Raw genomic sequence first — 26,228 nt, 5'->3', positions numbered from 1 at the left:
TCTGAGCTGCTTTGAAATGATAGTGAATTATTGTGTTCCTTGTTAAAGATACTTGTATTGATTATCTCAGAGATTTAACTTGCTGAGTTCTTGGAATGTTTTTTCTCACCGAGGAAAGCAGAATTATTATGTCACCACATTTCTTCATCTTCAGAAGACTAGAAGTGTTCTGTTGTGCTTTATTTAAATGTATTCCTTCTTCTTATAATCTACCACCTTTCCCAACCCCCATGAAAATATATTTTTATAAATAAAAAGAAAAAGTTAAGCTTGTGCTTCTTGCAATGAGCCCTGATGCTAAGTCAACTGGGAAATGGAAAATATCACTTAATACGAGAGAAACTGGAAAGAAAATGAATTTAAGAAAAATTATATTTTGAGTTTGTGCTGTGGATTTCAGGAGATGATAGTGAAAATAATTGCTCCTGCTATGATGAGAAGGGCAAACATCACATTGAAACTTAAATTACATTACTTTTCCTGCTTGGATTTGAAATTGACAGACCCTCCAATGTAAACAGTGGCAATTAAGTAATGGAAAACATCTTAAATAAAATATCTTAGGAAAATAATGTGTATTATTGAGGAAGAAGAAAAATAAAATTAATGTTCAGAAAGATCAACATTTAAAGGAAATATTTGATCCCCACAAAGTTGAGGAACAGAAAGATGGTTGCAAGGAAATCAGATGAACATTTAGGTATAGAAAGATGGCATTCAGAAATTCAAAGTTGTATACCTTTGGAGAAAATTGCATATAAATTTGAGAAATAAATATTCAACTTTCATACAAATTTGGATTATATATATATATATTATATATGCAAAGTTTAGGGATAAATATATAAAAATGTACTTCCGGCCTCTTAAGACCCGTAATAATCTTCCCTAAAGTCATTTAATATAAATTCTGTAAGATCCCAGTGTGTGAACTAATCCTTTGTGCAATCAGACTAATATTATTTTTTATTCATACTTTCTTTACATAATTATTTTATTTAACTATATATTGTATCTATTTTTATTATTACAACTTTTATAGGGGTTACAGGGAGGGGAGGGCGGGTAAGGGGGAGGGGTTAATACCATGTAATTAGCGCCATTTTGAATCTAAATATTGACTCTTTACAATCTATAATTACATGGATGGAAAATTTTAAATAAAATATTCAAAAAAAAGATGGATGCTTGATGCTAAAAATTAAACACATTGTACTTTGAGAGAAAGAATGAGTATATTTTACAGAACAGGAGGTTCTGGGAAGTGCAGTAGCATCTGTTCAGGGACTGAGACTGATTTCCAATGAGGTGTTTTCAAGTCATCAGAACTATTTTTAATAATTGGCTATTCATAGTGTTCACATTTTTAAATAACTTCCCTCTCCCTTAGATAAGGAGAAGGGGGGTCTCTTAAACCAAAAGCATGGTTGCACTTTGGAGTCCACCATTCGTTTGAGCCTCCTGGAAGGCCAGATGCGTTATAGAATTTGGGAACAGCCTCCGATGGAAAGAAGCCTGAGAGAGAATTTGTCTAACATTCCCAGAATAGTTTGAATTCATACAATGTCATGTGTGTGCAACAGTATTGCATGAAGTTTTCCATTGGATAGTCAATGCACTAAATATCTAAAATCATGTAAAGTGCTTCATAGAAGTTATGGTTAGATGAAAGATGGATGGAGAAGAAAGGTCAAGGAGATTTAGGAGATATTTTTGAACTGTTTCAGAAGGTTACTTAGAAGAAAGGTTACATGCTTAGTTTGAAGTATTAGTGATTCAAATGTATCATCAAACTCAAATTATCAGTACTTGGAAGTATAGTAATGATTTTCTTATGCAGGAAATTCTTAAAATATGGAATATTTTGTTGCAGGAAATTGTTGAAACAGAGTCTTTTTGTTTGAATTTTAATTTAGACCTACAGCACAGTAACAAGCCATTTCGGCTCATGAGTCTGTGACGCCCAATTTACACCCCTGGTATATTTTGAACTGTGGCGGAAAACAGAGCCTCAGAAAAAACCAATACAGACATGGGGAGAAAGTACAAACTCCTTACAGACAGCATGGGATTTGAACCCCAGTCCGGTCCTGATTGCTGGTGCTTCGCTGAAAAGGTGTTGCGCAACTGCTGCGCTAACCATGCCGCCCAGAAGTTGTTCAAGAAAATAACTGGCATAAACAATGAACAACCATTCCCTTGTTTAAAATTCCTTTGATTCTGTAATTCAACTACATGAAAATCATTTGCTTTGAAGCATTGTTTGCTAATGTCATGGTGGTGGGGGGGGGGGGGGGCGGGGGGAAGGCAGAAGACCTTGAAAAATTTGGTTTAATTTCTTTATTAAATATACTCTTTCTTGGTATGGTTAATAACGCATAGATATTTTTGATATAACATATGATTGCATCTTCCATCTTGCAGTTTTTACACATGAATACCCAATATGGTTATACCGAATGATAAAAAATATATATTTGACACTTTGTGTTGAGATTGAAATTGAACCAAATCAGATAACCTTCTTGTTCATATCTAAGGATGAATCAAATAAGGTTCTGGTTTGGTGAGTACTGTGTCCTTAAGGTGCTGAGTAGTACTGCTTTTATGAAAGAGTGATAGCAGCATTTTGCATGGAGTTCTGTTCTGGTCTGAAGATCATTCTGACAATTTGATGGAGCTTCTTTTGTTTGTTTGAAGTAAAACTGAAAGTACATAATTTGTAATCAGGTTTTTGCGATCAATGTGCATTAAATAATTGAAGAGCTTCATTGTTGGAATGGTGTGTAAGGCATTCAAACAATGAAAACAAACATGTAAGGCATTGTGGAATATTAGTGTATTTTCACAAGCTGCAGCTTGGGCTGTTCTTGTCAATGCTCCCATATCCCTCATTTTGGTTTTAGTTTATAATATAGAAGAAAGACATTTCTGATAACTGTCATAAAGATTCTTTTGTTAGACCAGTGGTGCTTGCATTCACATCATTGTATAAACCACACAGATATTACCAGATCAGATTTTGACATTTGTGAGAGGGTTACATTAATGTGGCATTCTTTCTGAGCTCTCAGCCAGGTGCTAATTGAGGAGATCAAACTTCTGAATTTTAATTCATCTGCCATTACTAGAAGTTTTACTACAAAAAATACATCTAATATCATTGTTTCAATATCTTGAGCGAGTGAATGCATTTTTTCACATGAACGTAAGAAGCATTCAGGTTTTAAATGATTTGTATTGGTAACAAGTAAGCTTTTTGGGAACTTCTATTTGAATTAGGTTCTTGTAAACCTAAGGTGCAAAACTTTCAAATACAAATATAGTTTTATAATAACTTTTAAGTTCAAATTATCATGTGATAGGAAATCTGGTTTAACATTTGAATGTCACTTGCCTACTTGCAACAAATCACTTCAGTGATGGTGTTCTATAAAGTATAAAAAAAGGTAAATGAGTTTGTCTTGATAAAACGACTACATGGTCAGAACACGTGTGTTTCTTTTGTATATTTAGGGCCCACCTACTGATGCCCCAGCTGTTGATACAGCAGAACAGGTTTACATATCTTCACTTGCTCTGCTAAAGGTAAGAGTTTAAATTTGATTGTTTTATAATCATATTAATTAATACTGTAATAATGAGGTAAAGCTTTCCAGACCATTATTTATATTTTGGTTTAAAATGGAATATTTTGGCTCTTTGTGTATTTTAATTGCTTAGGTTTCTGTTTGTCTTTAAAACAGCATGTCGTGTACTTTAATGGGAAAGAACGTGTTTTGGACTTTGTTACCTTACTGGGTTGAAAAATACTGAAATGCAATTTTTTTAATGTCTTTGGGGGTGCGCAGATGTTGAAACATGGACGAGCTGGTGTTCCAATGGAAGTGATGGGCCTTATGCTTGGTGAATTTGTTGATGACTACACTGTCCGTGTAATTGATGTTTTTGCTATGCCTCAGTCAGGCACGGTGAGCAATATTTTTGCTTCCTTCTTCCAAAAAGATAATTCATTGTAATATTAACTTTCTGTTTACGATTTTGTGCCAAGTTCAATTTAAATACATTTTTCCCCATGGGTAAAACTTGTCTTTTTTTTAAACAGGGTGTCAGTGTTGAAGCAGTTGACCCTGTTTTTCAAGCCAAAATGCTGGACATGTTGAAGCAGACAGGCAGGTAGGGTGCATGATCAGTGATCACCAGAAATTCATAGTCAGAATACAATTTATTAAATTTTCATTTGAAGAATTGAATTAATTTTATTTGTCATTACTGTACAAATATTTATGTTTTTATTTCTGACATTGATATTTTGATTCTTTTGTAGTTGCATTTTATACCTATCAACAGTTGTCGTATGCTTGTTCAAATACCTTCACTGTGAAAAAAGCTTAAAAATTAATGTTAACAAAAGGCTCAGCAGCACGGCAGAAGAGTGTAAATTGCTTCTTGACTGAGTTCCTGGTCCCACTGCTGCTTTAATTGATATTTGAAGGGTGGATATTTACTCTCAAGTGCTGAAAGGGTAAAAACTGGCTCGGGGAAGGTGTGGTAACAGGGTGAAAAATTGAAAGCATGATCTACCACTGCTAATGCACATCTTTTTAATGATAGCGCTTGTATGACACACTTTCTTCACTTCCACACCATCATAAATGTATGTTGAATGGGTTCCCATTTTTCATACTTTATCATATTATAATGCTTGTGTTGTCCTTTTTGTTGAGCTTAATTTATTTTTTGCCTTCCCTGTTCATAGCAGTATTTGGCCTTTTATTTTCTAAATAAAAACACTTAACCATTTGCTCTGTTTTAGGCCTGAAATGGTTGTTGGCTGGTACCATAGTCACCCTGGCTTTGGATGCTGGCTTTCAGGAGTTGACATCAACACTCAGCAGAGCTTTGAAGCTCTGTCGGAGCGAGCTGTTGCAGTAGTAGTGGATCCTATTCAGAGCGTAAAGGGGAAGGTATGATTAGATTCTTGGTAAATATGCTATTTATGTGACATTAAATCTTCTGTTGGTTAGATGCACACAAAATCCAGTGTTCTTGTATATATAAATGTGTGTACACACAAACAAAAGCACATATTCTCATACACACATACCCATACACACATACACAAGCACATTCACCTATTTACACACACACTGATATATACACATACATGCACACACATATATACATACGCACACACATACACACATACAATATAAATATATGCATGCGCACACAGACACACACGTATCCACACACATTGTGTGCGCGAGCATACATATAAACACACATACCTATACATATAAATATGCATCCACACGCGCACACATATGCACGCACAAACACATCCTGTATATACACACACATTTCTACGCACACACATGCACACATACAGACACAGTTATGCACACACATATATACATACACGCACACATACACATTTAAATACATACACACATTTATATGCATGTACATGCATTTATATACATATACATGCATTTATATACATACATGGATGTGCACACATGTATACACACAAATTATAGACACACACACAAATATACATGCACATAAATATGTATGCACACACATATAAAAATGTATGCACACAAATACACACACACACATTTTATGCCACATTATACAGATGCGGATTATACATGCGTTTTTATGCACACATTATACACACACGTATACATATACTGTATATACATACAGACACATTCTTTATTCAGTTAAGTTTGATAATAATCAGAGATTTTCCTTGAAAAATCACGATCTATCACATTTATGCATTAAATTTTCTCCTGCCTTCACTTTAAAGGATTTTTAATAGCAAAGTTATATTGCAATCTTAATTTACATTTCTTGCTTTCTGTCCAAAGCTGTATTTGACCTTTTGTTTTAAAAAGAGTACCACAGAGAATAATTAGAGCAAACCAACATTGACTCCTTAGAGAGATGTAGTAGAACTTTGAGCTCTTGATGAAGCATACCTCCTTGGGTTACAGTGAAGAATTTTGCTTTATTTTAGGAAAAAGTTAGAATAAAAATTGAATTACAAAGCAGTTTGTTTCCTTTGTTAATTTTGAAGCTAACCACTCAAATTACAGTCTATTAATTTTCATTTTATGTAAAAATATACATTTACCAGGGAAGTGAATGTTTTGTTATTACCATGAATTGTTGATCAAATAACTGCTTATTAGTAGATGTAAAGCAGAATTGAAATGAACGATTCTGGAACCTGATTTTAAAAATTATCAAATTGAACGTCGGTTAATATAGGCAGTACACCTTTGGCAATAATAATAATGTGCTCATTTTATTGAACTCATTCTGGTATGTAAGGATAGTTTTCAACTTTGACAATATTACTTTGGAGGTTTGAATAGCTATGCCATTAACACCTGAGTTCTTTGATTGTTAATGTAGTGTCTAATAAATAATAAAGAATTTAAGTAGCAACATAATAACTTGCTGAATAGATTATAAATTTCCATCTTACAATACCACATAGAAATAATTCCAAATTTTAAACAAATGTAAAATGACCATTTCCAATAATCTTTTATTTTATGTACTTGGATATTAGATAATTGGAAATATTTAACATTTCTGGAGAGATAGTTGAACCACAGTTTAGGGTACAATTCACCTTTGTTGTAGTGTGTTGTTTCTGTTGTTGTTCTATTCCTTTCTTCTTTATTCTCTTCTGGCCCCATATGCCATTTTCCTATTTCCTGTCTCATGACAGCAGGGAGCAGGTCTATTATCACCTTCTCTGAGCTGTCTGCAAATGTGAGAGGCAATTTGATTTTGCTCTACCACAGGGAGGGTAAGTTATAAAGAGAGCAGAATGTAAAGAAATTGACTAGATGGATTACTGGCTTAAACTACTGCTGAGTTGTCTTGTTGCAGCATGTATAGCCATTCTGATGTGGAAGATCATGAAATCATTAATAATTTGAAATTTTATTTACTGGAGACGAAATGTACACTGCATTTTGTAGCTACTTTTATAATAGTATGATAGGCATTAATCATGTGGAAGATTTATATGACTAAATGGCTGAAAGACAATATATGAAAGGTACATTAAGCATTTAAAATAGAAAACAAAGCTGCTGAGTTTTCCTTCCAGAAAAAGTATTTTGATAGCACATTGTAACAAGATACATTTGTACCTTTAGAGGCTTCAGGTACTAAATTAAATGCTTCGTCGTTTTTCTTTGTTAACATCCATTGAATATGAATTTTTTCAAGAGGGATCCATTTTTATCTCAATTACAATTTGATTATGACAAGACTTGTGCACATGCAGAAATGTGGAAATGGGAATTGTATACTTCTCATAATTGGATTTGTATATTCAAAATCTGAGTGTATATGAAGCTTATTATGATGTAAACTTTGTCAGCTGTGCAGATTGTAATTATCCTTCAGATTGTTTAATTGGATGTTGTGTACATGTGCTTGTGGTTTTCCAATGTGATTTTGTTTAAATATGCCATTCAAGTACGATGGGACAGTGTTAATTTCCATAGTTTTTTTCTGGATTTGTTGTTTGTATTTTGTATGAACTATGTGGTATACTTAAATTTTTTTTATGGAAATGCATAGAGTGGAAAGTCTAAAAGCTTAACCTGTAAAATGAAGGAGGAATTGTAAGCTGATCTGATTGATAACAATTTTTACTAAAGAATTCATGGGAAACCTCACATTTGCATAACTTGTTCAAATTTGATATGTAAACAAATTTGTTACAATTTATGTACAAAATACTCCGGTCAAATAACACTTGCACCCCATACTGGAAGTATTACCTCATTTTATAAAATTTGTCTTTGTTGTTCATCTGTCTGTATCGACCTGATAATTTTAATTTAATTTGGAAACTAAATTTGATTGTTGGCTTGTATAACTTCAGTCGTGCAAAGCCATATTTATAACTAGCATTACCATGGTTTCAAACTTTTATAATCCTTTCTCAGGTTTGATTTGGATACAAATAGGTCCAGGTTGAATAAAACAAAATGGTCACAGGTATCCGCTGAGAATAAAAACAAACACTTCGAGGAAGTATTTTCTACATTGATTTTAATCCAAATTTGAATTTTGCATTCGTTTAATTAAGAATTACAGTATTTTATTGAAGAGAATTTTAAAAAACTACAAATGCAGATTTTAAATCCTTTGTATTAGTTATGCAGTTTTATTTGATTTATGCCAATTCACACATTAGGTACCTGATTCACTCCTGATCTGAACTCAACAGTGCAAAATGTAGGATGTTGCATTTGCCAACAGTTCTCCTTTGCTAAGGCGGGATTTAAAAAAAAATCAATGGGGATTCTGGCTTCCTATTGCTTTCCAGTTGCTTCCTATTGGAAAATGTGTTTAACAATCAATTGAGAGCATGATCAGAGGAAGCTGATATGTCCTTCATAAAAGAATATTCGGCATGTGCCTCCAACTGCATACTTGAAGAATAGTCACTTGGGTGCCATAGTTGATGGCAACTTTTAAATTATGAACCTTACAAATTTTACATCACTAACTTTTGAATTTATTCTATTATTTAATATGCAAGATGATCATTTGCGAATGTTGGAGCTGTCTAACCAATTTGTACAGATTATATTCTTTCTCTTCAAATAGTACTTAGCTTTCACAAAACACAAGATCACCACATCATATGACTTTGGTTTAATAACGGCAATCCGTTTTGTTTTTGCAGGTGATTCTAGTTTAATCTCCTCTGTCAGTTGAACAAATGAAAATATTCACTGTTTATCTCTAAATCTTGTTAGATCATAGCTTAATATTGTTTGGTTGTGTTGATTGAAGTTATGCTTTTTATTTTTGATTTGTTCAGATTTCTTAGATTGACATAGAGCATCAGTAATGTAATTTCCTACACTTTTCACAGATAGCATTTTTTTTTTCCTAATTTTGGTTTAGATCCTTTTATACTTCTGTGAATTGTACTAGACCATTGCCAAAATCTCACGCCTGAAAACATAGTATTCACTCTCCTGTATTTTTTTAAAAATTCTCATGTCTTTTTGTCCATGTGGCTGTATTCCCTTTGAGTTATTGGGTCTTTAGTGGCAATTTAACAGATGCCTTAAGAAAATGGGGTGGCACGGTTGGTGTAGCGGTTAGCGCAACATCTTTGCAGCACCAGCTATCAGGACCAGAGTTCGAATCTTGAGTTCTCTGTAAAGAGTTTGTACGTTCTCCCCATTGGATTTTTTCCTGGGGACTCTGGTTTCCTCTCACTGTTCAAAGCGTACTGGGGGTGTAGGTAAATTGGGTGGCATGATTTTGTGGGCTGAAATGGTCTGTTACCGTGCTGTATGTCTAAAAAAATTTATTTGTAAAAAATCAAAAAATTTATTTGTGAAACAACCACAGTTTTGTCTGTTCACTTTACTACAAAGAGAAGGTTTAATGAATCAAGAATGATTCACTGTTTCTAAGTCATGTTGATTTTCCTTGATTATCTTTTTCTTATTGAAAATGTTCACTTGTTTTATTAATTTTTATTTGGGATGTCATTTGTTTTTGCTAATGTAAATTGGTTTACAAGTGTAAATTCACTTGTTAATGGATTGCATTAATGGTGGGAGAAAAATGCCTGCAGTTATTACCTTAGGATCAAAAGTACTGCTTCGTGCCCCAAACAACATGTGTCCATCTATGTTCCCAACATAAACCTTAAAAACCATGGAAGCTCAGAAAGGAGGGCAGCATTAACGACATGCCCAAATCCATCACGGTCTCACTGCCAGTAATAATAATAGGCTTTGACTTTTGCTTCCAGGCAATCTACTGGAAAATATGAGTTCTGAGGTGATGAGAAGAGAGTGTTGGGTGGGGAGGAAAAGAAAACCAGAAAGGAGAGGTGGGGAATGGATAGGAGAGGAGCTCCTGTCTTTTCCTCCTTCCTGTTCCACTTCATCCCTTCCCCGTCTTACACTATTCCTCCTCTCCGTCTTTCATAAATTGTGACATCTTTCCAGCAGAAGGGGAATGTACATGATGAAATTCCCATCTGCCCTGCTACTTTTATCCTGGGGATAGAGATCATTGGTTTTGGAGGTGGAGTATTAACAGTGCATTTTATAGCAGTGATTTTGTAGCATTGGTTGTTTCACAAATAAATTTTTTTTTTCTTCATGATGCCATTGTTTAGGATGGCTGATCAAGTGGGCTATTTTGTTCTGGATGCCACTAAAATATGTAAGAGTGTAGGAGTTGCACTGATCTTATTAAATGTGTCATGGCAGTGCTGGAGAGGGGGGTCAGGAGATAAGCTACAGCCTTCTCAACCCAGTGCTGTCCAAGGCAGTATTTATCTGGCTGGCGCAGCTGAGTAACCGGTCAGTTGTGACTCCCAGAATGTTGATGACAAGTGATTCAACAATGATAAAGCTTGTGAATATTGATGCAGCTGGGTTCGTTACATTCTTATTCGAGATGATCATTTGCACAGTTCTGTACTTTTGTCACAGATGTATCATTGGGCTACGAATCAACCATTGCTTGAATGTATCGGTATTTCTGAATGTCTTGTGCTTCGTTTATGAAATGGTTGCAAACTGAACATTTTGCAGTAACCATAACCATATAACCGTTTACAGCACGGAAACAGGCCATGTCGGCCCTTCAAGTCCGTACCGGTTCACTTGAACAACTCCACTAGCTCCTCCGCAAACTCCCAGGAAAGATCTTGAATCCCCAATTCCCGACTGTGAAGGGAATAGTTACCAAAGAGCACTGCCTCACTCTTCTTGCAGTTTACCCTGGCACCAATGATGTCCTGGATGATACTTAGAACATGCACGAATGACTGCTTGTATGCCAAATATGATTCCAACCATCAAGGCTCCTTGATGTTACTGTCACTTTACCAATGCATTTTAGCTCTTGAGATCTGGTCCTGAGTAATCTTACTGGCATGTTGATGATTAGGAGTAGATTGATAACATTCGTCCTGGTTTTTGTGAAGTAGAAATATTTGTGCAATTTTCAGAACTCCTATACTCCAGTGTCACTGAGTTCGCGGATGTTCTTAGATGTTTTGCCTCCTGTTAGCCATTTCATTGTTCCCACTATTCATGACTGTGGAACCTCTATCTTGTCCATTATTTGTGAGATTATTTAGCTGGATTTATTTCAGAGGGCTTTCAAAAAATCTGGCCAGTTAAAAGCGAATGGTCTTTGTGAGCCCTACCATAAGGCACCTTGGAGCAAATGACAGAAATAGTGGTGCATTTGTTACTAAATCAATGATTCTTAGTGTCGCAAAGATTCAAGCGGCAGTAAGTTTTTTTTAAAGCATTCCCAGTTTTACGTTTGGCATTTACTTAAGTGTGGTTTATATTGGGTATCTTGCATGTCGTGTCTTTATCATGATAACATGTGTGTCGTTCACCTGTGTGTGTAATGTCTGTATGTGTGTCTGGATATTTTGCACTGAGGACCAGAGAATGCTGTTTCGTTGGGTTGTACTTGTACAGTTGGATTATAATAAACTTGTTAGTTTGTGAGATGCAACTGTAAAGTTGAACCTTTTCACTATAACAATTGTTCTTGAACCTTTTAATTTCTATGTAAACATAAGGTAAATGGGATTGTGCGTGTTCATGAAACTTGTGTGAGTAAATTCTCCTTCTGAACACTAAGCATTTTACATATTCATGAATGAAGACCAAAAAATAATGGCTCTTTAAATATAACAAATTATTTGTAAAGCTTCAAATGCTGCAGGTATTTTAAAACATTTTTTTTCTTTGCGGGGAATTGATAAAACAAACATCATGTGGATTGGTTTGTTAATATCACCAAATCAATGTCATTTCAAAGATTTTCTATCCACATTTGTTGAATTTTCATCCCTTTTCAGTATTTGGATGGGTCCTGGTTTGGTCTTCTGTTCCTAACAACCGCTCAGAGTTCCGTCACATTTAACAGGCCCTTCAGCTTTTCCTATCCATTTATCTGTGCAAATGTCTTTTGAGCATTGTAATTGTATCTGCTTCTGTTATTTCCGGATGTAGCTCGTTCCAAACACTGACTACCCTCTGAGTGAGAAAATGTTGTTGCATTTGTATCTCTCCTTTCTCACCTTACACCTATACGTTTCATTCTACAACATTCGTCCTGGTTTTTGTGAAGTAGAAATATTTGTGCAATTTTCAGAACTCCTATACTCCAGTATCACTGAGTTCCCAGGATCTACCCTGGGAAACAGGCTGAGCATTAATTTTATATGTACACCTCATGATGTTATAAATCTTGGCAAGTTCATCCCTCATTTTCCTATGTTCTGTGGAATAAGAAGCCAGCTTATCCAATTTAACTCAAGCCCTCCAGTTCTAATCTATTCTGCATCTCTTCCAATTTAACAATATCCTTCTCATAGCTGGGTGACCAGAATTTGCACATATTGGAGAAACCAAATGCTTTGTGGAGCACTTGCATTTATTCTGTCACTTTAATTTGCCAGCTAGTTCCCACTCTGTTATCTGTGGCTTCCTGGTCTGTACAACAAAGCCCAATGGAAGCTTAAGGAGCAATACCTCATCTTTTGCCTCGGCACATTGGACTTTTGCACATTCCCTGTTGAATTCTCCAACTTTAGTTTGGTCACACTTTCTGTCCTTAGCAATATTGGCTGTTTTTTTCCTATCATTCTGTCTTAGTTTTTCTTCTTATAGACTGGCCTGCTGGGCATATCCCACACCCTCGCAATTTATAACATACTGTATTTCACAGATGAAAATGTTTAATGACTCTATGAACCATCTTGGGGTAGCTTATCAAGGGTATTGCTTTTGTTTTAACTATCCCTCTCCAGTTTCTGTCTCACAGAAAATGATCTTGTTTCTCTCCATTCCAAATTTAATGAAGGATCTCAGACTTGAAATGTTACGATTTTTTTTCCATAGATGCTGTCTGTCCTTATGTGTGCATTTCCAACATTTTCTGTTTTCAAAGTTATTTCAAAGAAATGCACACATTTTTTTACTCTTAGGAATATTTTCCTCATATAAAATTGTCTGGTTATCTCAGAGGATGTCTTTCTGAGGTTAATATGGCAGGTAATTAATAGGTCATGGGTTTGAGAAATACTATTATAGTAGCCATGAAATCTTATTTGATGGCATGCACACTGGCAACAGTTAAAGAGTATTCAAAGTTCAGATTTATGGTCCGAGTACATACATAACATCATATACTTTTTTTCCCTGCGGGTGAGGCAGAATTTCTATTTATCAGTGCAAAAACTGTTCTCAAGAAAATATACGTATACAAAAGAGAGAAATGTAAAAAAAGACCAGTGTAAACAGACTGTGCAATATAGAAAATATTCAGTAATAAATAATGTGCAATGTTTGAAGTTTGAGGCTGTGATTGGGCTATCATTCAAGTAGATAACTTTGACCAGGATGCTATTGAGTTGCTTCTGCCAACACATTCATGGTAAATGGAGAATATTGCCAGACAGCCATGACTTGAGCCATGTAGGGTGTGGAGAGGCTTGGGGAGTTATGAATTGAGTTGCATGTTCAGACTGTGACCTCTTTCAACAGTCACTCCCAGCAAGAGTTTTATCATTGCAGATTTAGTAGTGGTCTGAAGGCATCAAATTTGTGCTTGAATCTTTTTTTTGAATACTTTATTTTTTTATTTTGTGAACAGCATGCATCGAGAAACAACCATTACTTAACTACATGAAATGAAAGAAAGAAAGATCAATGGTACAAGTTGTCCATATCTGATTCGAAAGGGGAACACAAAAAGTCTAGATCTATAGTGCATTTCTTACTTCAATTGGGAGTTATATAAATCAAAACAAAGATGGGAATCAGACTTGAATATTAGTATTGGTGATAAGAACTAGTCTCATTTATGTCAGGATTGCATGGCCAATACAATTAATACAAGATGTAGGTTAGTGCAATATAATTTTTTGCATCATATATATAGACAGATATATATCAGATATGTTTTAGATGCAGTGAAGACACAGGAACCTTTTTACATTCCACCTGGTTGTGTACTAAAGTGAAACCCTTTTGGGAAAATTTAAGAATTTTATTAGATCAAATTATTGGGAAACAATTACCACAAAGTCCAGAATTGTTTCTCCTAGGAAATACTATAGACATAAAATCTAAAATGAAAAACTGACCAAGTATCAATTAGAATTTCTTTAAATTCCATTGGCCATTGCCAGGAAATATATTGCAGATACTTGGAAGTCTGTTTCCCCTCAGGATATAGCCCAATAGAATGAGGAAATGCATAGTTGTGTTCCTCTGGAGAAAATTAAGTAAGAAATATAACATGTTTTTGCAGGTATGGCAGCCATATTTGCAGAATGCAGGGTTGAATATTTAGGGACACCTATTCTGTCCCTGAGTTTTATGACCTGGTTATTTTCCCCTAATAGAGATCTAGGTAAGAAAAGGAATTAGATCCAATAAACTAGATACCAGATCCTGACAGTTCCTTCTTTTTCTTTTCTTTCTTGCTCTTCTGTGTTTTTTTTTGTATCCATCTTTTGTTTTTACTTCAGGGTTTTGTTTGGGGGGGGGAAATGGGACTGTTTGAAGATATGGATAAATTTGTGCTTGAAATTGTTAGCTTTTTAACATAATGGTGTAATTTTATTGTATTGACTACAGTTTGGCCAAAGTAACTGTATAATACTGAGCATTCCAATTAACCTCCATGATGTTCTTGTGTTGTTAAGAGATATTTAGTGTTTTGCAGTATTATCTCAATTGACATATAACAAAGAAGAGATTTAAGTTCACTGTAAATTTGGTCTGTTTATTGAAACCAACTGTTGGTTAAGGGCTAAAGCTAATATTATAATTATGATATCGTTTATTATCCAAATCTTTTGGAATTGTAATTTGTGCAAGAAAGGGTAGGATGCACTAAAATGTTGCATTTGTGAAGAAAGATATTTCTCTCCTATTATTTTAATATTAAATTCTACATCTGTTAATTATGATGCAAAATTCCAGTCACTCGGCTTAGCAGTTTAACAAAAGTCTGACGTCTGATCAGTCTGCAACATAATTTAAAGAATATTTGAAGCCTAACACAGGTATTCAAAGCAATATAACTGAGGTTTATGATTATATTTCTATTTTTATTTATAAAGGAATTTCTGTCTCAGTTATTCTTTCAGATTTTAAGATGTTATAATAATGTGCTTTCACCTGGACTCATGCAGATAACTGCAGACTACTTCAGCGTTCCCAATGCCAAATTTAGATGATTATTCCAACCTCACTATCCACTGTTTTGAAGTTTATAGTAATGGGGACACGAAGCTAAGAAGTCTCTAAGGAAAATACAAGAAATGCACACACTTTTACTCTTAGGAATATCTCTTTTACTCAGATAAAATTGATGTTTTATAAATTATTTCACTGTTTCAAAGTCAAAGCTCACAATCACAGTCTTCCAATGATATTCAGTTGGCATAAGTCAGTTTCATTTCTGTGTGCTTTTCATCAGAAATAGCTTGAAAAGTAAGATTTATCTGAATTTTTTATGCTGTGGGCTTACTGAGGAAAGAGGATGATGTTTTTCACTTCTGGATGCTTGGCAGTGCATTGCAGCATAAAAAAACCAAATGGCCACAAAACCTACATGCTCTTTCAAGGTCACACATTTCATTTAATTTTTAAAGTACGCTGCTGCAAACTAAGTAGTCGATAACTGGTCAGTTGTTAGTGATAAAAGAAATTTTCAATGGGACATTAATCTTTTTGCCAGTTTGACAGATTCACAATGCTTTTGATTATTTTATGCTCAATTTTTCCCTGTTTTTGTTTGCTTGGTTAGAATTGGAAAAAGCTTTGTTCTGTTTTTAAATTTAGGCATTACATTTTACAACTTTAAGAAATGCATATTCATGAACTCCACACATTGTTTATATTTTGTCCTGTTAGACTGAATTTATGAAGCTTAATTTTGCAAAGCATTTTTTTTTGCATGGTGATGCAGAGAAGCAAACAAAAAGTTATTTATGACTGATGTGAAACAACTGCTTCCAGAAATGACTGTAACAAAAGCTAACCAAGTTCCTACTGCTATATGCTAATTATATTTGTAGGGTTTTAGTGAGTGTCTATGGCATTTACCCCCTCCATAAATCTTCGTCCGCGAAGCCAAGCCAAAGATGGCATGCAAAATAAAGGGTTACACAATTATGATTTGGCCTGTTTGGCTATTACACTGTCATTTATTGATCTTTTGTTTTTAAAAAAAATGCTCTCAAAACAGAAAATGATGCATGTTAATGTTTATCTTGCTACCAGTAAATTCACAGCAATCACTTCTGAACATCTCTCCAATAAAGATGTGTTAATTACAAATCAGGCAAGGTCTTCCATTATATTAAAGCTACTAACAAGAAGACAGCAGGAATCACACATGTAAATAGCATCATCAGCCCCACTTAGTCCTATATTTTGATCTGTGGATGTTGCTTAGACTAAAGGTGCAGTTAAAGTCTAGTTCCATGAAACAGATAGCAGCATAAGAATCAAATTTATTCATCAAGAAAACAGACCTTTAACATGAATTTAGCAAACCTGAGAAATAAAAATCTATTGGTGTGTACAGCCTCACATGGGTGATAATCAGAAGCAAAGCAAAATTGGTTTGTTTCTGAATGAATAGAATTGATAAATGGGTCTATTAGGAGCAAGATTTTTTTTTAGTTAAAACTTTGCAAAACTTAAGGTAATTAAAAATAGAAAGTTTAGTTTATCAACTTTTGGGTTGAGTAGAGTAAAATATTTCAGATTTCCTACAGTCATAGTTTATGGATGTTTGTGAAGTTCATGAAGGGTGAGGTCAACTTGATCTTAATTAATGGACAATGAGCTGATTTTTCTGTGGAACAGTTACATTAAAATTATGCCCATAGTTGGTATTGGAAAAAGAAAGGACTTGCTGGTTGTTCTATTGTTTTGAGGACTTCAGAGGAAATGAAAGGAACTGTGTATTGATTAGAATCTCAAAAGTCATGAAGAAATGACAAGGAAATTGATGCAATATTTACTGCATCCTAAATAATTATCATTCCACTCTGAACCTTAAATATTCACTCCTTCTACATTCATTGCTGCGATCAACAATATGCATTGCTGCAACCCCCCCCCCCCAACCCCCCCCCCCCCACTTAGTTCTCTACCACAAAGAAGGGTGAGAAGAACATCAGACACATGGGAGCAACACATTCTAGAATTTGCACACGATCCTGAGTTGAAAAATATATCACTGTTTCTTTATCCTTTCCACCACTCCCTGTCAAATATTGACACTTCCTCCCCAACTGTACTATGGGAGTACCTATTCCAAATGGACTACTAGAATTCAAGAAGGTAGCTCACTGCCATCTCTCAAGAACAATTAGGAATGAACAATAAATACTTGCCAAGCTAGAAATGTCCACATGAATGAATAAAATTATTATCTGATTGTATTTTTACAATTGTCAGTGCTTCACAAATTTCTGTAAAACTAATTTTTTTGCACTCTCTCTCTCAGTCAGAAGTTGAGTATTTCGGATGTAACTTTAATTTGAGAGCAGAATTTAGCAGCCATGTCGCTATTCTAATCACCACCATTCTGAATGCAAACCTGTTAAAAGAACTGGATTTAGATAAACAGTTATTGCTCCTTTTTATACTTGTATACTACATTAATTTCTATCATTTATATATTCAAAACCTGTTTCGAGATTTTTTGCTTCATGGATTTCTAAACTGAACTTGAAATAAATTGGTTATCTGCAATTAAAAGGAGTTCTATCAGGTCCATTTTTGAAACACTATAGTGTAATTAACACCTTGCTTACCTTGTGTTCATAAAAGCACTTGCCATTAATGAGTCCGTTATTATAATTTGCCTGAATTAAGGCTATGATTGCTTGGGGGAGTACAGAATCATTCTTCCAGTTACATTAGTAATTAAAGTGCAGCCTTTTTCCCCCCCCAAATGATGGCCTTTAAAGTTTTTTTTGTGTTTATTTTGGGATAATTTGAATTAGTATTGTTTGCCTCAGGAATCATGATAATTTGCATATATTTAATAGGAGTGCAAAAAAGTATAAAATCAAAAAGTTGCTACTGAGAAACATTTTGGTTCATTTTCATGATGAGTAATAATGCAAGGGATATCTTCAATTCCTTCTGAAGGTTCTTTGCAAACTTCCCACTGGAGTGTGCAGAGTGAAAAGTTTCATTTGAGCTGCAGTTGAGTTTTGCTGCTGTATTACGTGGAGCAATGTTAATAATAATGTCAATAATTAATAAAATAGCCCATAATATTTATCCATAAATATACCATCTTAACATTTACTGTAATTTATCATTTATTCAGGAGATAATAGTTTTACTGACAATGCCAATGTTTAATTGTCTATTTTGAATTGACTTGTGTTGGTGATGAGCTACAATCTTGACAGTAGCAGTCCTTGAATTTTTACTGTTTCTGACTCAATAAATTTGAAGGAATGGATCTTTATTTTGGAAAACTTGCTGAAGGCATTTCTGTGAGCAACATTCTTTTATCTTTAAGATCGCATGTTTGGGTGGAAGAGTATCACATTAAAGTCTCGGCCACATTTTAAATAACAACATTTTACTACAATTCTGCTTTCTGTCTGTGGCAGCAAATTCTTTCATTCCATGGCCATCCAATGTTTATTCACATTTCTTTTTTGTTTATGTGTATGTTGAGTCAGTTTTTTTTTGTTGCACCCATAAGTGACAATTTTGCCTCACCCACAGGAAAAGATCTCAGGGTTGTATGTGATGTCATGGATGCACTCCAACAATAAATCTGAAATCTGAATCAATCTTGTGCATCAGTCTTAATGTTGCACGCAGCATTCTGGGAGGGAAGACTACTTGGAGTCAGTACAGATTCTATGTTTTGAATGATTTCTTTCTACATGAACAGCTTATTTAAATTATGGTTGTGGAGACCATAATCTCAGTCAGGCTATTGTAATTATTAGGTCTGGAAAAGGTCATTGCAGCCAATGTGTTCTAGATCATAATTACTCTTGTAGTTTAAAAATTAATATTTGCATCACTGATTCATTTGCCCAAGACTCTAAATCTATGTTCTGGATTTGAAGAGTATTGAACTTCCCTAATTGTACCATTTTTAAGGCAGTCAAACCTTTTTCGCTGCGATATCTTTCAGAAGTTTAATTGTTCCTCAAACAATCCCAGCCTCTGCCATTAATACTCAGAACCATTCTCGTAGCTCTCTTGCACTTTCCTCAGGATTAACATGTCCTTTCTAAAGTAACTGGAAATGGATTTTCACAGAATTAATTTTTGGCCCATTATTTACCTTGGCTCCAAACAGTCCTTTCAAGTGAAGCAACACTTGTAAATCTTCAGCAGTCATCTAATGCATCTGGTGCTCCCTTTGTGGCCACCTCTATATTGGAGAGGCTGGGAGATCGTTTTGTTGAGCACCTTCACTCTGTCTGCTATAATAACAGGGACCTCCTGGTGACCAACCATTTTAATTCCACACATTATTTCCACACAAATCTGTCTATCCATGAACCCATGCACTGCCAAACTGAGGCTACAGGTACATTGAAGGAACAACACCTAATATTCCATCTCAGTACTCTTAAACCAGACATTAATATCAACCTCCAGTATCTGGTAAACCCCTTCTTTCCCTATTCCTCTGATCTCCAGCTCCCCAACCCCTTCCCCTATTACCTACAAACCTATCTTCTACCCTATCTCCCAGATCCACATCAGCCTGCATTCCTCTCCTGCCACTTTCTCCCTTCACTCCTTCCCCCATCTTCTTATTCAGGCACCTGCCTGCTTTTTGCTCATCTCTTGACGAAGGGCTCAGGCCTGAAATGTTGGTTACTCTTTACTTCCTAGAGATGCTGTGTGACCTGCTAAGTTTCTCCAAGACTTTTGTGTGTTGCTCAATTTAATCTCCACATTTTTTACTCAATGCCTTCATCTTAATTTTTCCCAGGAACCTCTATACCTCACTAATTATTCTTTCAACTTGCACTGTAACTTTGAATGAGTTATTCACATAAGCAGCAAATAACTTCTTGTACAGCCTTTAGAAATGTGCCATTTAGTCTGCATAGTCTTTTCTGTGTTAAAGTTTGACTTCACTCCAGTTTTTAACTTTGTGTCATTTATCTGGCTATTCTGTCAGTTTACCTGTCCTCAATACCTATTGCTATCTTCCCCACTGTTTACGAGCTTTGTGTTATTTGCATATTTGAACATGTTATATGGCATACTCAGGTCATTTAGAAATACAATAATATTCCAGCATTGACCTTGGCACTCATCCTTCAGTCACGAAAATATCACTATAAATCCATGGACAGATGAACAGTTAAATCCTTTGCAATTGGGTACTTCCTGTTGTAACTGTAGACAGTGCAAAACTTGTTCTGACATCTCCTCCCTCACCTCCTATCCATGGCCAAAAACACATCTTCCAGGTGAGATTGAGTTGAACATGCACCTTGTTTAACCTAATCTACTGCATTCGCTGCTCCCAATATGCTCTCCTCCGCATCAATAGATTAAACTTTCTATCTGCAGGTTGAAGCTGGAACTTGCAATTTCCATCCACTTCAATTCCCCTCGCCATTCGCACACAGACATGCCTGACTTCAGCCTCTTTCATTGCCTATGTGAGGCTAAATGTAAATTTGAGGAACAACATGTCATATTCCCCTGGACAGCTGTAAACTCAACCTGGATGTTGAATTTTCCACTTTTAGATAACCTCCATTCTTATTTGGCCTTTCCCCATCCACACTCTCTTCTCCTCCCCTTCCAACTTTTCACCAATTATATGCATTACATCACCCCTCCCACTTTAAAAGGTCCCAGTCTGAAATAATGACTTCTTTTTATGCATGCTCCCTGTCTGTTGTAAGTGAGGAAACAGGTTTGGTAGGTCTTCAACGCAAGGACTCTGGACACAGTTTTGAAGTGAATCATTTTATTTACAGAAGGCAAACATGGGAAAATGGCAACAGATGCAACACACACACATGCACAGTTTACAGCAGCTGTAGGAAAATAGTAGCAGCAATGAAACAACACGTACAATTAGCGAGCGTGAGGAAAAAGTCAAGTCAGCAAGAAACATCGCACAGTTTAATAGAGAGTGTGGGGAAAAAGTAATAGTAGCAATGAAACATAATTTATAGGAAGTGTGGGAAAGTAATAGCAGCAATGAAATGCATACAATTAAATAATGTGGCAACAAAGTATACACACACATATGACGAACTGGGTACATACAATAATCAAGGAAAAATCAATGCAATGTCCCACCACCCCGTGATTCAGTGCAGGGATGGGTCTATACTACTCGGGGCAAGCCCTTTTAAACAGTGCACCAACAATTACTAACAATTTCTCCAGTGCCTTTTCACAGTTCTAGGCCTGGAGTGAAGCAGGGTGGTCCCAAGCAGGCAAAAAGGGTGAACAAGCACATGTGCCACCTTTTATAGTGCAAGAGGGCTGGGCGATCCAGCCCAGGTCATTAGCAGGGATCTAATGGCTCGGTGCCAGCAAGATTAATCTGATTACAACAGGCAATGGCCCAAGACCAAGTACAGGCAGGCTGGAGAGTCTAGCCCAGGTAATTTATAGAGAACCAATGGCTGGATGCCAGTAAGGCTAAGATAATTACAAAAAAATTTAAATTGGCCAACAGCAAGGTGAGCACTAATGGGTGAGTGGGGGAAGGAACCTTGATTGGCAAGTGGTGATTCTTCTGACTAGGTAGTGGGCAGAGCTGTCATGTCACGGCCCTTCACAATACATGGATCAACTGAGTCTCTGCAGCCTCTCTTTGTTTACTCAGGATTCCAGCATCTGCAGTTTTGTATTTTTTAATTAAATCCATTGGTCAATTTCTCAAAGGAGAAGTTAAATATATTTTGTGGACCCAAAGACATGGAGGACCTGAAAAAAAGCAGTATTGTTAAATAGAGGTGGAGAGGTTACTAGGGCTGAATGTTGATGAGTTCCCAGGGCCTGATAATAGACACCCCAGAGTACTATAGAAATGGCCATTGAAATGTTGAGTACATGAATGGTGATCCTCCAAAATGCTTTAGACTCCAGAGATATTCTGGCAGGTTTGGTGGTGGTGGTGGTGCGGGGGGGGGGGGGGGGGGGGAGTAAGGGGGCTGTAGGGTAGCAAATATAGTTCCACTATTGGGGGAAAAAGGGGGGAGAATGAAAACCAGGAATTACAGATCTGCAAACCTGTAACATAAGTGGGGAGGAAAATATGAAAATCTATTATTAAAAATGTACAAATAAAACACAGGATTAGACAAAATTGGTTTATGAGAGGAAAATACTGCTGAACAATTCCACTGGAAGCTGTTCTATGGTAACTGGGATGTTCTAAACTAGTTAATTACTGGGTTGAAAAAAGGGAGAACTTTTGCTACTGTTTTTGGAATTTAAAAAAAAGTTTTTGATAAGATCTCATATAAGAGATTGGGGTGGGATAAGCAGTTGGTGACATATAGAATGGATTGAAGAATTGAATGACTGACAGGAAACAGAAGAAACGGGTTTTCTTTGAATGATTGGTGTGGTGGTGCAGGGATCAGTGCTATGGCACTAGGTATGATAATGAGGGAATTAAATGTAACACCAAGTTCCCAGATGGAAGAAATGGGGGTGGGGAGTGTGCAGTGGCATTGAAGATGCAGGAATGCCATGCATACTGTGAGGAGGATACAAGCTGTGAAGAGGGTGCAAAGAGGCTCCAATGAGATTTAGGCATTGGGTGAGAGTAATTATAAAGATAAATATATAATATTTACTTTTATTCTGAAAAGATTATTATCTGAATGGTGATATATGAGGAAAAGTGAATGTGTAACGTCTTGATTTTTTTTGTACTCCTTTAAATCAAGTGCCCAGGTTCAGCAGTGAAAATAAATGATGTTTTGGCCTTCATTGCAAGTGGTTTTAAGAACAAGAGAAACTCCATTTAGAGTTTTGTATGTAAACTTAATCTCTTTATTTGAGGAAGGATTTTCTGGTTCCTGTGATGACAGGAATATCATATGGCATGATTGGGCCAATTGGGCCAGTGTCCTCTAGAATATAGAAGAATTATAAAAGATCTTGTAATGATAAAATTCCAACAAGCCTAGACAAACAACATTCAGGGAGAATATTCCCAATTACAAAGGCATGCAACAACAATGGCAAAGGATTCATTGCCTCAGGATGTGGAGAATGCCCGCAGGATCAATCAGTGAGGGATTGGTCAATACCATTACAGCACAAGGTTGCTTACTCCATTCTCTACTGTAGACCCTGTGCAGCCATGCCTGCATGGCCAAACACAGCTTTCTGTGGATGATATTGTGCTATAGGCAGGCTCTTTAACAGTCACAAGAAGAGAGGCAGAAGGACTTGTGACAATGCCAGGTCAACAACTTCTCTCTCAATGCCATAAAGTCCAAACAGCTGGTTTTAGACTTTCAGAGCATGGGTTGTTCTTGTCAATGTGTTGTGCTAGAGATAATAGATGGCTTGTAGCTGCGCGCTACTCAAAGGAACACACACATACACACACACACACACACACACACGTAGTATAGTCAGGTTTAGCTCTGCATTTTATGAGTGGCTCAGACCCAACATTTATACTCGTTGTGTTCCCGCCATTTCCCCCTTTTACTCACGTCACAACCCACATAACAAAATTGGGTTTCCAGGAACAATCCCTTCTTCCCCACGTACTGTCCCTGACTGTTGGCTGTGCAGCAAGACCAGCGTGATTTTGGGGTTGCTGGTCTTTCAGCTGGCCTTGCCGTCTGTCCGCCGGTTCGCTTGTTGGGGCCAGTCCTGCTGCACGGGCTGCTGGTCTTTCGTTGTGCTTGCTGCCTGGAGCACCAGCTTGATTGCCACAGACTTCAAGATCCTTCATTAAGTTAAGATGACTTATAGAGTTTTGTATAATATTGCTTAAAAGTGTCATTGATTTATTTCGGATTACATGTTAATTTATCAGGCTCTGTTTGGATTGCATTAATAATCCTTGATGTCCCTTCTTCCTTTCATTGCCATGACAGAACTTTATGTGCTCTATCTCCCAATTCATAAGATTTCTATTTTGATTTTAAAATGGTTCTTTTTATTTTATGTTTGTAATTATTATATTTCAATTTTTTTTATTTTCCAAGATCTTATATTTATCTTTTGAACCCATTCTCTGGTATTCTTTTTTCAGTTCTGTTATTTCTTTGGCCAGACCATTATCCTCTGCCATGTGTTTTTTTAAGTATATTAAATGATCTGTCCCCTTAAATAAACCTCGAGTGTGTCCCATATTAAGAAAAAACCTTATTATTGGTAGAGGGGGAATTTGTTTCACAAAACAATTCTATTTGTCCCCTAATAAAATTATAGAAATCTGACCTTCACAACAGCATAGAATTAAGATGCCATGTATAAACACTCTCTTATTTCACTGGCATCATTATCGTTAGGATCATTATCAGATAGAAATCTAGACAGGTATTCCATTTTGACCACTCTGTTCTCCAATTGTGCCGACATTTAATAAAAGATCATTTCTCATATAAGAGTCATGAACCTTTGAGTAGAATGTATAATCTCTCGCCCTGGGGTGTGACTGTCTCCATACATCAATCAGCTTTAAATCCTTCATAAAAGATAGAGTAACTTTCGCAGCTTTTGATTTTGTCTTTGCTGATTTATCAAGGATGGGGTCCAAGCAAAAATTAAAATCTCCCCCAACCAATATATTTTGTCTTCCTTCCACTGTTTTTAAAAAGCCATTCTGCATAAAGGATTCATCATAAAAATTTCGAGCATAAATATTCAGAAGCGTCCAGGATTCTGCATATATCTGGCAATGTGCCATTTAAAATCTTGCTGCTGAATCAATGGATGTATCCTCAACCAACACCAACTTATTTTTGTTAATTAAAATTGCCACCTCTCTTGCTTTGGAGTTGAAAGAATTCAAAATGACTTGTTCCACCCAGTCTCTTTTTAATTTATTATGTTCCAATTTTCTAAGGTGTATTTCCTGTAGGAAAACTATGTCCGTCTTAAATTTTTTCAAGTGTGCCAAGACTCTTTCTCTTTATGGATCCATTAAAACCATTATATAGCCCTCCATACCTCTCCCATCCATGCACCTGTCTAAATTCTTAAATTTTAAAATTGAGCCCTCATTCACCACATCATCTGGCAGCTTGATCCACACTCCCATCCCTCATGTTCTCCCTGAACTTGTCCCCTTTCACTCTTAACCTATGTCCTCTGCTTTGTATCTTACCTATCCCAGTGGAAAAAGCCTATCTGCATTTACGCTGTTTATCCTCCTCATAATTTTAAATACCTCTATCAAATCTTCCCTCATTTTTCTACTCTCTAGAGAATAAAGTCCTAACCTGTTTAATCTTTCCCTGAAACTCAGTTCATGAAGTCCGGGCAACATCCTAGTAAATCTTCTCTGCACTCTTTCTTTCTTATTGATATTTTTCTTGTAGTTAGGTGGACACAATACTCCAAATTTGGGCTCACCAATATCCTACACAACTTTAACATAACATCCCAACTCCTGCACTCAATACTTGGATTTATGGAGGCCAATATGTCAAAAGCTCTTTTTACAACCCTATCCACCTGTGACGCTACTTTCAGGGAATTATGTATCTATTTCCGGGTCCTTCTGTTCTCCCGCACTCCTCAGTGCCCTACCATTCACCGTGCGTTTGTCCTTCCAAAATGCAACACCTCATGCTTGTCCGTATTAAATTCCAGCTGCCTTTTTTCAGCCCATTCTTCCATCTGATCCAGATCCCTCTGCAAGCTTTGAAAAACTTCTTTGCTATCCACAATTTCTCCAATCTTAGTGTCATCTACAAACTTGCTGATTCAATTTACCACATTCTCATCCAGATCAATGATGTCGATGACAAACAACAACGATCCCAGTACTGATCCCTGAGGCACACCACTAGTCACAGGCTTTCAGTCTGAGAAACAATCATCCACCACTACTCTGGCTTCTCCCATCCAGCCATTGTCGAATCCAGTTCATTACTTTACCATGAGCACCTGGTGGTGCTCCTTCTATCTGCATACAGA

The 26,228-nt window shown here is 36.1% G+C and overlaps 1 protein-coding gene across 6 annotated transcripts in view; it reads left to right on the top strand.

The window, feature by feature from the left end:
• psmd14 (proteasome 26S subunit, non-ATPase 14) overlaps nt 1-26,228 on the top strand; it is a 153,182-nt gene that overhangs the window by 78,034 nt on the left and 48,920 nt on the right. For all 6 annotated transcript variants that reach the window (XM_069935403.1, XM_069935405.1, XM_069935406.1 and 3 more), the window contains exons 3-6: nt 3,517-3,588; nt 3,852-3,971; nt 4,106-4,176; nt 4,817-4,967. In XM_069935403.1, the coding sequence (XP_069791504.1) occupies nt 3,517-3,588; nt 3,852-3,971; nt 4,106-4,176; nt 4,817-4,967 (414 nt within the window). The remainder of the gene's footprint in view (nt 1-3,516; nt 3,589-3,851; nt 3,972-4,105; nt 4,177-4,816; nt 4,968-26,228) is intronic.

This window comes from Narcine bancroftii, chromosome 4, assembly GCF_036971445.1.
Source record: "Narcine bancroftii isolate sNarBan1 chromosome 4, sNarBan1.hap1, whole genome shotgun sequence".
Classification (NCBI taxonomy): domain Eukaryota; kingdom Metazoa; phylum Chordata; class Chondrichthyes; order Torpediniformes; family Narcinidae; genus Narcine; species Narcine bancroftii.
The sequence above is the reverse complement of the archived record's forward strand: the minus strand, read 5'-3'. Positions and strand labels throughout refer to the sequence as shown.